The sequence below is a fragment of the Lolium rigidum genome, chromosome 3 (assembly GCF_022539505.1).
Source record: "Lolium rigidum isolate FL_2022 chromosome 3, APGP_CSIRO_Lrig_0.1, whole genome shotgun sequence".
NCBI lineage: Eukaryota > Viridiplantae > Streptophyta > Magnoliopsida > Poales > Poaceae > Lolium > Lolium rigidum.
The window spans coordinates 385,805,562-385,817,218 of NC_061510.1; the positions used below are offsets into that span (position 1 = coordinate 385,805,562).

Sequence of the window (11,657 nt, forward strand, 5' to 3'; positions counted from 1 at the left end):
AATAACACTCACAAGTGACAACATTGTGAGTGTCATGTCTTGGAGAATGGAGGAAGCCAGTTGTCAAGCCATCTTGGAGCTCGGCCCTTCCCCGTGGGCGGGCCCGTTGTGGCCTTGCCGCCCTTATTTGTGTCGATTGCTGATGTCTCACTGCCATGTGGGGACATGTTGCTGACACATACCAACTGTGCTTCACAATTTGCAATCCAACCAAATCCCAAATTTCAAACCAGCCGAACGTTTGTTTAGCAGAGAATCAATACTGACCCACAGCTGAGAAATCAGGGCCGATTTGCTGACGCAACTAAACCAATCAAATCAATAAATCCAAAATTAATCCGTGGGGAGACCACGTTCCCCCTCGTGCTCCATACCGAGGCACTTGTTTGCCCACACAAAACAGCGACATTCCCTTATGTGCGGGCTCGTGACGTGCACACCACAAAGGTACCCCACCTGTCAGCCACTCCCACGCGCGCAGCATGCCGGTGCACGTAGCGACGGCTACCCCACGCGGGACCCACGGGACATTCACTGCTGTCTCCCCCTAAAATAATTGCGGCGGCAGCGACTGCGATTCTCTTCTCCTCCCCCAAAAGCCCCCACTCGCTCGCTGCCTGCTCCGCTTGGTCGTCTCGTCTCCGGCCTGGAGGAGAGCCTGCTCGCCGCCCCCCTCTGCCGCTCTCCCCTCCGGTAAGATCTCTATTCGGCGGCTCTGGAGTTCGACGTGTTTGGACATTTGTGTTGCGGCGGCGATGTGGAATCTGTAGTGTCATTTCTTTTTCTAGTTATTTTTTATTGAAAGCGATGGAGTGGCTTTACCCATCGGAAAGGTGGTTTCTTGTTTAGGATTAGAAACTTTCGAGGTATCAACGAAATCAAATATTGTATTCTTAGTGAGTTACTTTTAATGAAAAATCCAGTATAGTTAATCCAAAAAAGTGATGTTTGATAACTTAGTATTTTTGTTTGCGCAAGGGCTACATTTAATTTTCAAAATGGGTGTCGAATTTCTTAAGTACCACCATGGATGATGTCACGAGGGATGAGTAGACACATCATGCTATGGATTTTGGCACGTGCTTCCCAGCTACTAGACAAATTTTGTTTATGTCGTATAAAAGGGTTGATACTTCGTTCCACCTATATATCCCCATTCTGTTACTTCACCACATATGAGCCAACTCTTTTGATCGGCCAGCTACATATACTACGATTATAATCTATCTCTTGGGTCCTTGTGCATATAGTATTTTCAACCAGATAGCTAGCTCCTCATGGTCAACTACCCTATCTATGTCACGTTTCATTATCTGCTAGTGATCCATGGAAACAATGAAGCATTTTGATCACATCATCGTGATCCACATGCGGCATTCTTCGGAATGAGAGGCCTAGGGAAAGCATAAACAATAAACACTCGATCTCGCATTGGTGTCAACATGATGTCCTGTGGAGGATGTCAACGCTCAACAAGGCCTTGACGAAATCAAGTTTGCACATCAGAAATTGCCTGCCCGCTTGTAGTTCGCTGCCCATCGATGTAAGGTCATCCTCGCCCCTCGGCAGTAGGGCATTTTCCTTGATGTTTTCATGTGACGTCGTCGACATAGTGCTTGACGACATCAAAAATCTCCTTCTTGTACACGACGGATCGAGCCTAGCACTCCTCCTTTGTCATTGATTTGAGGCGCTCGTAAAGAGCATCCGACTTCGGCGAAAATAAATTCACCGCCTCCGAGCAACCACGAGAAGCCAAACGAGGTGGTGTGTGGGTGTATGGGGATCCCCAAATCGGTTGATCGGAACTGCTGTGAATACCAATTTCAAGCTACTGCTTAACCTAAACAGCTATACCGCTGGAACACATATATTCATATTCGTAGAAAACCGATTGATCTGGTTTTATTCCTCCCTTCCTCCCTAAAACCCATCCATACACGGCAACTATTAGCCACATACGTTTATTCACTTACAAGCCAATGCGTAGTATAGAAGAAGTGTAGCTTACAAATAGCCCTCACAAGTGACAACATTGTGAGTGCCATGGCTTGAGAATGGAGGAAGCGAGTTGTCAAGCCATGCCGTGGGCTGGCCTGGTGCGACCTTGTCGCCTTGGTCCGCCTCGCTTGTTGGCGTCTCACTGCCAGGTGGGGACAGGTCGCTGACACATGCCAACTGTGCTTCACAATTTGCAATCCAACCAAATCCCAAATTTCAAACCAGCGAAACGAGCTTTGGTTAGCAGAGAATCAATGCTGACCCACAGCTGAGCAATCAGGGCTGATTTGCAAAAGCAGCTAAGCCAATCAAATCAATAAACTCCGAAAGTAATCCGTGCGGAGATCACGTTCCCCCTCGTGCTCCATATCAATGCACTTATTTGCCACACAGAACAGCGACATTCCATTACGTGCAGGCCCGCGACGCGCACACCACCTTCTGACCCCACCTGTCAGCCACTCCCACGCGCGGAGCAATCCGGTGCACGTAGCGACGGGTACCCCACGCGGGACCCACGGGACATTCACTCTCGTCTCCGCCCTAAAATACGGCTGCGGCGGCGGCGACTGCGATTCTCTTCTCCTCCCCCAAAAGCCCCCACTCGCTGGCCGGCTGCCTGCTCCGCGCGCTCGTCTCGTCTCCGGGAGGAGAAGCCTGCTCGCCCCTCTGCCGCTCTCCCCTCCGGTAAGATCTCTCTTCGGCGGCTCTGCAGTTCGATGTGTTTCAACTTTTGTTTTGCGGCGGCGATGTGGAATCTGTAGTGTCTTTTCTTTTTCTAGTTATTTTTTCTTGAAAGCGATGGAGTGCCTTTACCCATCGGAAAGGTGGTTTCTTGTTTAGGATTAGGAACTTTTCGAGTAGTGCGGTTTGCCTCGCTAGTTATTTTTTTCTCTGTTCTTTTTCTATGACCGGATTAGGGGGATTTGTTCTGAATATGTTTCTGTCGTGGGCAAGAAATGGATGATTTTTTCTCCAGATTGCGTCCTCGTTTCCTCGGTTGCTTCTGCAACGAATCGGAGGCCTTTTAAGTTCATGTTTGATTGATGAAGTATGGGATTGGTTGGCGTTGCTGGGGTTAGATTCGATTGGAGGTGGTGGATTCATTGCAGAAGTGATTTTGGTAGTGAACACCGAAATGCCAATTTTTGGTTGGCCTTGCTGTGGTTTGATTCGATTGAAGGTGGCGGATAAATGTTTCGGTACGACAGTTGGGGGTATCCTGTCAGTCATTTTGGTGGTGGATTCATTGGAGAAGTGATTTTGGTGGTGGATACCGAAATGCCCATCTTTTCCCCTTGTTTAACATGATTGAAAACACTTTGTTTAGACAATGCTTGATAAAAAAATTGTTTGGCAAAATATATATGCTTGGCCTCGATGGATGGATGGAGTATTCTGGTGTACCAAATTTTTATTAATGAAGCTTTACTCAGATATGAGGAAGACTGTTCCATAATGTCTGTTGATTGCTAGAGATTTGGGGCTAAAGTTACTACTCATAATGGGTGTCCTATTGAGCAGTATAGTACTGTTAGGTCCAACTGTTAAATTTTTAGTTCCAAACTTTCAATGGATTCGGTCAAAGCAATCACATCACATTGGGCCAAACTTTGGTCAGGCACAAATGTGTTTCGCTGCTATGTCTCCTCTTTTGTACTGCTATCAAGCTGGGTCTGTCTTAAACATTTTTATAATATGACTGGATCATCTTGTTCCAATTCTGCAGTGAGCTCAAGATACGTGAAGATGTCAGAGCATTCTGGAAGCGCGACCGAAAAGATCATGCATAACATCATGGACACCATCGCTGACAAGCTCCCCAAACAGAAGTCTGACAATATCATGAGCAACATCATGGATACCATCTCTGACAAGCTCCCTAAGCAGAAGTCTGGGCATTTCGATCAAGCTTCGGTCTCCGACAAAGTGAACAAGATGTTTGGTCGCCAGAGGTCCCTCCATGGGGTTTTGGGTGGTGGAAAGTGTATGTGATTTTCTCATTTCTCTGTTTTAGTTTTATTCATGTGGGCTTCTGTGATAATTTTTGTTTGTGACTGTAGCTGCTGATGTATTACTGTGGAGAAACAAGAAGATATCTTCCAGTGTTCTGGGTCTCGCAACAGCTATCTGGGTTTTCTTCGAGTGGCTTGATTATCACTTCTTGACAATCATTTCATTTGTCCTTGTCCTTGGAATGGTTGTTCAGTTTGTTTGGTCCAACTTCTCAAGCAAGCTAAACGGGTATGCAATTTATAGAGCATCTGAACTGTGTGTTTTTATCTCGTACATTACATCATAATAGAGAGTTCTTTGCTGCTTTCAGATCTTCTAAAGTGCCCCGAGTTGAGATACCCGATGAGCTGTTTGTGAACATTGCTGTTGGGATTGGTGCCCAAGTAAATAAGTTCCTGGGTTTCCTTCAAGATGTGTCCTGTGAAAGAAACTTGAAGCATTTCGTAGTGGTACGTGGAGCTTTCTGGGTTCTTTTCTGTATTCATCATGGTGATCATTATATTAAATAGGAAAGTATAAAGAAAGTTGATCCTGCACACATAGATATTCTGTATGTTGATCTTCAACAGACGGGTTTTTTTATGTCACGAGATGTTTCATTTCAGGCAATTGTTGGGTTGTGGGCTGCTTCTGTAGCTGGGAGCTGGTTCAATTTCCTAACTGTCATTTACATTGGTAAGAGGCCGCAACCTCTTATTTCTCTCAATTTTTTGCCACTGGGAAACAACATACTATTCATATTTTGCGAATGCGTGTATTTCTGCTGTATGCTTTAATGAAAATAATACCTGATTGCCTGTAACAGGGTTTGTCTGCGCTCACACACTTCCGGTGCTGTACGAGAAGTACGAGGACCAAGTCGACGAGTTCCTCTACAGCATTCTTGGCCTGCTCCGAGATCAGTACCAGAAGCTCGACAGCGGCGTCCTGAGCAGGATACCGAAGGGGAACAAGAAGACTGAGTAGATTGGACTGGCGCGCTGGATCATAAGAGTGAAAACCCATATCATTCTGCTTAACTGTGTGCTGCAGACCTGTAGTGTCAAACTGTCATTTGTGAGCCTGTGTGCTTTCCTGAACAGAACGTTGGTTTATCGCACACCAGTTTAAATTCGACTGCACTGCATTCCTTTTGTTCGCCCATTCATTAGTGGGATGATGTGAACACATCAGTAAGTTGTATGCAGAAATTGGAGGTTAGCTGAAATTCGTTGTGCAATGTCTCGTAGAAAATGTTCAGATGAATATGCGAGTTACAGTTGCAAACTATGTTGGCAAGGGAATGGAATTGTGTTTGTGGCCATCAAGAACCAGAATTGTTCACTGTCATCAATGAAATTGCCTTTTAATTTGTATCTTTGTTTTTGCCATTTTGGTGAAGGCTGCAATCTCATGCTGTTCATGCTCAAATTTCTCACTTTCTGCCCAAATTCTGGCCAAGTGATGCGAACTAAGTATGAAATACACGCATTTCTTGAAAGAAGTCTAAATCACCCCACTAACTATGAGGATTTGGGCGCTAACCACCCATATGTATTAAGTGGAGCAAATTACCCCCCTAAGTATCAAAAACCGGACAAAATACCCCTAACTATTGATTACTGGATTTGTCTCCGGTTTTGGACACGGTGGACTCCGGTTTTGCTCCACGTCGGTCTAAATAACCCCCCTAACATTGGTTGACTTTCCTGTGGTCGTCTATTTCCCGTTCTCTTCACAGTCCTCTTCACACCAAAATCGATGAGTAAATTACACAAATCTACCACAATTGGGGCAGTGATAACGGGTCAGTACCATTCTTGGAAATTTTTACTAAAAACTACAACTTCTGTGACATAGCGTTACAAATCGAGCAAATAATCGTCTAATAGCATTTTAACAGCAACTCTGAACATTAGAGTCCATTTGTAAGGCTGAGCTGGCAGCTTATGTGTACCACAGTCTATGGTGGACGTGGGGCCCGCCTCATATTTTTTTCCCCACTCCTCTTTTCTTCTTCCTCCTCCTCACGCGTCTCTCTCTCCAGCCAAATTCAGTGACAAGGAAATCAAATTCCGTCCTGGCCGGCGGTGCGCCTGTGCCCGCGGCCGTCCTGGCCGACGCTCGGATATTGGCCGGATGTGCGGCTGTGCCTGCGGCCGTCCCAAAGGCGTACCATATCTTTATAGAAGGCATAATTTTAGTACAAGACGACTACAACTCGCTGCGAACAACGAGTGCATCAATATTCATCTATTGAGAAACTGCATGTTGGTCAGGTAGACAACTCACCACAGCTAATTGATAATTTCATTCTTTGGCAGGGCTTGAAGTACACTGATGGTAGGATCTGGTATTGAGTTCGTGCACGCCGGTGCCATGGATTTGTGATTGTGCCTTGCCATTTAGAAACCGGCAGTGTCTTGCTATTTGCTAATTAGGAGCGATGTTTATTTCTTGATTTTGTAATGGACTGGGAAGATGAATGCTATACCGTGGACTCAATGAGCCATGAAATTTGTGTGTATTACTTCAAATTAGTCATCAGGATTCACGTTTATGAGTATATGACATGTGATTTCACCGATAACCTTGGTGAGTATATTCCTCGCTGCTTCCTTCGTCGGGTTAAGGATCTGGTTTCTGGCATTTCTCTTTTTCAGATTCAGCCTTTCAGTTCATATAAAAGAAAAGAGAACATTGGCGTGTGTGTGATGATGAATTATTCAAATTTACTGTATTTTAAGAAAAATAGAAGTGTGATTTTGTATGCTGATGAATTAGTGGAAAAGCACGGTAGTAAAGTAATTCATGCAAGCTAGTGTGCGATTGTCCACATTTTCCCGTGAAACCAACAGACCAAAGCCTAGCGTTAAGGTTGCAAAGCGCAACCCTGCCTAGCCTGAGCAAGGATTAACCAAGCCAGCAAGTATTAACCGAACGGCAGAAAAGTAGGAGGATTATACGGAAGGGATTAGCGGGGGTTTGGGTGGCCGGTGTGGGTTCATCCAATTCCACGAGCGATTTAATCCACCGCGGGATTTGGCCCCTGTAACCGAACGAGGCCTAAAATAGTTGCGGCTGCGGCGACTGCGATTCTGTTCTCCTCCCCCGAAAGCCCCCACTCGCTCGCTGGCCGGCTGACTGCTCCGCTTATCCGACTCGTCTCCGTTCTCCCCTCCGGTAAGATCTCTCTTTGGCGGCTCTGCAGTTCGATGCGTTTAGACTTTCGTTTTGCGGCGGCGATGTGGAATCTGTAGTGTCTTTTCTTTTTCTAGTTATTTTTTCTTGAAAGCGATGGAGTGGCTTTACTGAACGGAAAGGTGGTTTCTTGTTTAGGATTAGAAACTTTCGAGGTAGGCGGTTTGCTTGGGTAGTTTTTCTTTTTTCTGACCGGATTAACAGAGGGGTTCTGAATATGCTTCTGTTCATCTAAAAAAAAAAGATGGGTGATTTTATCTCCTGATTGCGCCTTCGTTTCGTCGGTTGCCTGTGCAAATAAATAGGAGGCCTTTTAAGTTGATGTTCGATTGATTAAGTATGGGTTTTTTTTTGAGATAGATTTAAGTATGGGGTTGATTGGCCTTGTTGTGGTTAGATTTGGTGGAAATGTTTGTGTAGGACAATAGGGGGTATCCTGCAAGTGATTTTGGTGGTGGATTCATTGGAGACAGTAGGGGGTATCCTGCAACTGATCTTGGTGGTGGATTCATTTGAGAAGTGATTTTGGTGGTCGACACCGAAATGCCCATTACCTGCCTGGCCTAGAGGGATGGGGATGGGGTATTCTGGTGCACCAAATATTTATTTATGAGGCTTGAGTCAGAATTGAAGAAGACTGTTCCATAATGTCTGTTGATTGTTACTACTAGAGAGATTTGGGGCTGAAATTACTACTCATAATGGGTGTCCTATTGCATAGTACTGGTAGGTCGGACTGTTAAATTTATAGTTCCGAAATTCCAATGGATTCTATAAAACAATCACATCACATCGGGGCAAATTTTGGTCAGCCGAAATATGTTACGCTGCTATGTCTGTGCACTGTTATCAGCTCGGTCTGTCTTAAACATTTTTAGAGTATGACTGGATCATCTTGTTCCCACTATGCAGTGAGCTCAAGATACGAAGCGCGACCGAAAAGATCATGCACAACATCATGGACACCATTGCTGACAAGCTCCCCAAGCAGAAGTCTGATAATATCATGAACAACATCATGGATACCATCTCTGACAAGCTCCCTAAGCAGAAGTCTGGCCATTTCGATCAAGCTTCAGTCTCCGGCAAAGTGAACAAGATGTTTGGTCGCAAGAGGTCCCTCCATGGGGTTTTGGGTGGTGGAAAGTGTATGTGATTTTCTCACTTCTCTGGTTTAGTTTTATTCATGTGGGCTTCTGTGATAATTTTTGTTTGTGACTGTAGCTGCTGATGTGTTGCTATGGAGGAACAAGAAGATATCGTCCAGTGTTTTGGGTCTCGCAACAGCTATCTGGGTTTTCTTCGAGTGGCCTGATTACCACTTCTTGACAATCATTTCATTTGTCCTTGTCCTTGGAATGGTTGTTCAGTTTGTTTGGTCCAACTTCTCAAGCAAGCTAAACGGGTATGCAATTTATAGAGCATCTGAACTGTGTGTTTTTATCTCGTACATTACATCATAATAGAGAGTTCTTTGCTGCTTTCAGATCTTCTAAAGTGCCCCGAGTTGAGATACCCGATGAGCTGTTTGTGAACATTGCTGTTGGGATTGGTGCCCAAGTAAATAAGTTCCTGGGTTTCCTTCAAGATGTGTCTTGTGAAAGAAACTTGAAGCATTTCGTAGTGGTACGTGGAGCTTTTTGGGTTCTTTTCTGTATTCATCATGGTGATCATTATATTAAATAGGAAAGTATAAAGAAAGTTAATCCTGCACACATAGATATTCTGTATGTTGATCTTCAACAGACGGGTTTTTTTATGTCACGAGATGTTTCATTTCAGGCAACTGTCGGGTTGTGGGCTGCTTCTGTAGCTGGGAGCTGGTTCAATTTCCTAACCGTCATTTACATTGGTAAGAGGCCGCAACCTCTTATTTCTCTCAGTTTTTTGCCACTGGGAAACAACATAGTATTCATATTTTGCGAATGTATGTATTTCTGCTGTATGCTTTAATGAAAATAATACCTGATTGCCTGTAACAGGGTTTGTCTGTGCTCACACACTTCCGGTGCTGTACGAGAAGTACGAGGACCAAGTCGACGAGTTCCTCTACAGCATTCTTGGCCTGCTCCGAGATCAGTACCAGAAGCTCGACAGCGGCGTCCTGAGCAGGATACCGAAGGGGAACAAGAAGACCGAGTAGATTGGACGGACGCGCTGGATCAAAAGAGTGAAAACCCCTGCTATCATTCTGCTTAACTGTGTGCTGCAGACCTGTAGTGTCAACTGTCATTTGTGAGCCTGTGTGCTTTCCTGAACAGAACGTCGGTTTATCGCACACCAGTTTAAATTCGACTGCACTGCATTCCTTTTGTTCGCCCATTCATTAGTGGGATGCTGTGAACACATCAGCAAGTTGTATGCAGAAATTGGAGGTTGAGCTGAAATTCGTATTGCTATGTCTTGTAGAAAATGTTCAGATGAATATGCGAGTTACAGTTGCAAACTATATTGGCAAGGGAATGGAATTGTGTTTGTGGCCATCAAGAACCAGAATTGCTCACTATCATCAACGAAATTGCCTTTTAATTTGTATCTTTGTTTTTGCCATTTTGGTGAAGGCTGCAATCTCATGCTGTTCATGCTCAAATTTCTCACTTTCTCCCCAAATTCTGGCCAAGTGATGCGAATTAAGTATGAAATACACGCATTTCTTTTGCTCCCCGGGTGCTTTATTGAAAAGGATTCTGCATCTCTGATGTCTCCTTTTGTTTGTCTCTTTTTGTTTCGAGTGCGATGAAGACGTACACACGTGCTGCATGCTCAATGTTTCCACTCTGCAAGCAATTCTGGTCAAAGGGTGCAGATTAAGTGACAATCAAGAATTTGGACAAGTTAGAGCTACAAACTGTGTTCCTTTTTCTTTTAAAAAAAAGAGAGTTTCCCCCTCCGCTTTCTTATTAATAGAAACCATGAGTTTCACTACAACTGAAAAGAAAAGAGAAAAAGAACAAACTAAACAGGGAAACTAAAACAACGATTCTTCATATAGAACTGTGTTCCTTGTGTTTGTGGCAATCAAGAATCTCAGTTGTTCACTGCATCTCTGATGTCTTTTTTTGTCTGTGTCTGGTTTTTTTGCGATTGCGATGAAGACGTACACCGTGCTGTTCATGCTTAATGTTTCCATTCTGCAAAAATTTCTGGTCAAAGGGTGCAGATTAAGTGTGACTGGTATGTGAGATTTGGGGGTCAGAAGCTAACCCAGGTTGTTAGTTTACAGGTGGTGTTGCAGCAGCACGACTCCGGTGTGCAACTTCGGCTGCCAACACTATCAGATATTCAGATGATTGAGAAATGGGAGTGCAGCTCACCATGATCCAACCTAACCCCAATTCCAAGCTCCTGATCACCACGCTATAAAATCTACATTGCTCGTGCTTCACCTCACCAGTCAGTCAGTCACCACCTCGCCGGCAGCTGCAAAGAAGCCAAAAGCTGAGCTGAGCGGAGCATCGAGCCATGGAGCAGAAGAAGCTGTCCGTCCTCCTCCTTGTCCTCTGCGCCGGGTCCGCGCACGGCATGCGCCTCCTCCACGACGTTGACGGCGAGTACGGCCGGGACTTCGCCTTCGGCTCCAGCGCAGCCGCCGAGGCCGAGACCGTGCAGCGGGACGCGTCCTTGGACGACTACGAGGACGAGATCAGCCGCGTGGAGTTCGAGCCGGAGCGCGGCACGTCCTACGCCGCCACGGTCGCCACCACCGCAGCCGCGCCTGCTCCGGGGCCAGCGACGGCCGGGAGTGACGCCACCACGACCGCGAGGCCTGGCACGGGCAGCATGAAGTGGTGGCTGCCGCCGTCGACGATGCCGTCGTTCCCGATGTTCCCGAACCCCGGCGGCATGCCAGGGATGCCGTTGCCCGCCATGCCTGTGCCCATGCCCATGCCCGCCGGCTTCCCCGGGATGCCCGCCATGCCTATGCCTGTGCCGGGGGGAGGCATCCCAGGCGCTGGCTTGCCGGGCGTGCCGTTTCCAGGAGGAATGCCGGCGCCGTTCAACTTCAAGCCGACCGGATGGGGAGCCGGAGCTGGCGGCGGCACCGGCACCACTCTGTCACCGCCCGCGCAGGAGCAGCCGGCGCCTCCCGCCGCCAGCGACAACGCCAACGCCAACGAGAACCCGAGCCCCACCGAGACCATTATCAACTGACAGCAAAACTTGCATAACTCACCTGGCATAGTCCACTACGAGTACATTTTTACTAGCAAGTAGTTCTGCTACCACCACTGCTGATTCTTCGAGAGAAATGTTTTAGTACACGCATCATCTTCAACGGATGATGCCTGCTGCTTCAAAGTTTTACTCTGTCAACTCCCACTGGAACATCTTGACTTGCCACCGTAACTGTAGCTATTGTTATGATCCAAAAATCGTTCAACAAAGGTTTCAGATAACTTCACACGTCCCAGCAGCAAACTGAATTGTCGACAATGCAGCTATTCGCAGCAGCATCAACA

At 46.2% G+C, this 11,657-nt stretch overlaps 2 protein-coding genes across 3 annotated transcripts; both read left to right on the top strand.

The window, feature by feature from the left end:
• The first annotated feature begins 2,589 nt into the window (after positions 1-2,589).
• Positions 2,590-9,684, top strand: LOC124704452 (reticulon-like protein B8). 2 transcript variants are annotated; one of them, XM_047236706.1, is made up of 7 exons: positions 2,590-2,688; positions 3,731-3,783; positions 8,141-8,345; positions 8,422-8,602; positions 8,685-8,823; positions 8,980-9,049; positions 9,180-9,684. In XM_047236706.1, the coding sequence occupies exons 2-7, from the start codon at positions 3,751-3,753 to the stop codon at positions 9,338-9,340; spliced, it is 789 nt and encodes a 262-aa protein (XP_047092662.1). In that variant the 5' UTR covers positions 2,590-2,688; positions 3,731-3,750; the 3' UTR covers positions 9,341-9,684. The 2 variants fall into 2 exon arrangements, with proteins under 2 accessions (XP_047092662.1, XP_047092663.1); XM_047236707.1 differs by lacking the exons at positions 2,590-2,688; positions 3,731-3,783; positions 8,141-8,345 and adding an exon at positions 3,790-3,988.
• Positions 9,685-10,659: 975 nt separating this feature from the next.
• LOC124697581 (collagen alpha-5(IV) chain-like) lies at positions 10,660-11,349 on the top strand. The gene has a single exon (XM_047230151.1). The coding sequence runs from the start codon at positions 10,660-10,662 to the stop codon at positions 11,347-11,349; it is 690 nt and encodes a 229-aa protein (XP_047086107.1).
• The last annotated feature ends 308 nt before the right edge of the window (positions 11,350-11,657 follow it).

Bases quoted from the DNA above. Each gene is read 5' to 3' on its own strand.
- LOC124704452 (XM_047236706.1), top strand. From the start codon at position 3,751: ATGTCAGAGCATTCTGGAAGCGCGACCGAAAAG. The intron at 3,784-8,140 runs ATCATGCATAAC...GCGACCGAAAAG, and splicing joins CTGGAAGCGCGACCGAAAAG to ATCATGCACAACATCATGGA. The intron at 8,824-8,979 runs GTACGTGGAGCT...GTTTCATTTCAG, and splicing joins ACTTGAAGCATTTCGTAGTG to GCAACTGTCGGGTTGTGGGC.
- LOC124697581 (XM_047230151.1), top strand. From the start codon at position 10,660: ATGGAGCAGAAGAAGCTGTCCGTCCTCCTCCTTGTCCTCTGCGCCGGG.